Source organism: Coturnix japonica, unplaced genomic scaffold (assembly GCF_001577835.2).
Source record: "Coturnix japonica isolate 7356 unplaced genomic scaffold, Coturnix japonica 2.1 chrUnrandom458, whole genome shotgun sequence".
NCBI classification, from domain to species: Eukaryota; Metazoa; Chordata; class Aves; order Galliformes; family Phasianidae; genus Coturnix; species Coturnix japonica.
Genome location: NW_015439872.1, coordinates 87980 through 90158, shown reverse-complemented (window position 1 = coordinate 90158; position 2179 = coordinate 87980). Strand labels below are relative to the sequence as shown.

At 47.7% G+C, this 2179-nt stretch overlaps 1 protein-coding gene across 1 annotated transcript in view; it reads right to left on the bottom strand.

Annotated features, from left to right (window-relative positions):
- Nucleotides 1–2179, bottom strand: part of SMAD4 (SMAD family member 4) — a 53713-nt gene that overhangs the window by 22558 nt on the left and 28976 nt on the right. The window contains exon 6 of the mRNA XM_032441649.1: nt 776–826. Within this exon, the coding sequence (XP_032297540.1) occupies nt 776–826 (51 nt within the window). The remainder of the gene's footprint in view (nt 1–775; nt 827–2179) is intronic.

The following is a 2179-nucleotide window of genomic DNA, read 5'->3' as shown; positions in this document are numbered from 1 at the left end:
ATTGATTCCTATGGGGGCTGCAATACCATTAGCGGCCACTAGGGGGCGCTATAGCAGATTATAATGGGAGTCTATGGGGGTCTATTGGGCTCTATGGAAGCCAATGCAATCCTATGGGATCCTATGGGGTTTAATGGGGTCTTACGGGGTTTAATGGGGGTCTATGGGGTCCTATGGGGTCTAATGGGATCTTATGGGGTTCTATGGGGTCTAATGGGGTCCTATGGGGTCCTATAGGATCCTATGGGGGTCTAATGGGGCTCTATGGGGTCCTATGGGTTCCTAATGGGGTCTATTGGTTCCTATTGGGCTCTATGGGGTCTCTATGGGGTCTTATGGGATCTAATGGGGTCTAATGGGGTCCTATGGGGTTCTATGGGAGATAATGGGGTCCTATGGGGTCTCTATGGGGCTCTATGGAGTTCTATGGGGATCCTATGGGGTCTTATGGAGTCCTATGGGGCTCTAATGGGGTCCTATGAGGGCTTATGGGGTCCTATGGGGTCTAATGGGAGATAATGGGGTCCTACGGGGTCTAATGGGGTCCTATGGGGTCTCTATGGGGTCTTATGGGGTCTAATGGGGTCTCTATGGGGTATATGGGGGTCTATGGGGTCTCTATGGGGTCCTATAGGGTTATAATGGGAGTCTATGGGGCTCCATTGACTCCTATGGGATCCCATTGATTCCTATGGGAGCCATTGATTCCTATGGGGCCCCATTGATTCCTATGGGGTCCCATTGATTCCTATGGGAGCCATTGACCTGGACTCACCGGGGTGGTTGGAGATGGGAGGTTGGAAGCTCAGTTCGTTATGAACGGGCCCTAGAGAGAGGCGTGGGAAAACAAGATGGCCGCCGTTCATTCATAACATTGTTTAGTTCCCATTCATAAGTTCCCATTCATTCATTCATTCACTTTAGTTCCCATCCATTCACTCCACTTTAGGTTCCCATTCATAAGTTCCCATTCATTCATTCATTCATTCATTCACTATAGGTTCCCATTCATTCATTCACTTTAGGTTCCCATCCATTCACTCCACTATAGGTTCCCATTCATTAGTTCCCATTCATTCATTCATATAGGACCCCATATATCCCCTATAGGATCCCATATAGGATCCCATATACCCCATATAGGACCCCATACCCCATATAGGACCCCATATACCCCATATATGACCCCATATAAGACCCCATACCCCCTATATGATCCCATATACCCCATATATCCCCTATAGAACCCCATATATCCCCTATAGAACCCCATATCCCCTATAGGATCCCATATAGGACCCCATATCCCATATAGGATCCCATATAAGACCCCATATACCACATATAGGACCCCATATAGGACCCCATATACCCCATATATGACCCCATACCCCATATAGGACCCCATATAGGATCCCATATACCCCATATAGAACCCCATACCCCCTATATGACCCCATATACCCCATATATCCCCTATAGGATCCCATATAGGACCCCATACCCCATATAGGATCCCCTATATCCCCTATAGGATCCCCTATATCCCCTATAGGATCCCCTATATCCCCTATAGGACCCCATATACCCCATATACCCCATATAAGACCCCATATACCCCATATATCCCCTACAGGATCCCATATAGGACCCCATATCCCCTATAGGATCCCATATACCCCATATAAGACCCCATACCCCATATAGGACCCCATATCCCCTATAGGATCCCATATAAGACCCCATACCCCATATAGGATCCCATATACCCCATATACCCCATATATCCCCTATAGGATCCCATATAGGACCCCATACCCCATATATCCCATATAGGACCCCATATAGGACCCCATACCCCATATATGACCCCATACCCCATATAAGACCCCATACCCCATATAGGATCCCATATACCCCATATAGGACCCCATATACCCCATATAAGACCCCATACCCCATATAGAACCCCATATAGGATCCCATATACCCCATATAGGATCCCATATATGACCCCATACCCCCTATAGGACCCCATACCCCATATAGGGCCCCATACCCCATATAGGACCCCATATCCCCTATAGGACCCCATATAGAACCCCATATACCCCATATATGACCCCATATCCCATATAGGATCCCATATAGGATCCCATACCCCCTACAGGACCCCATA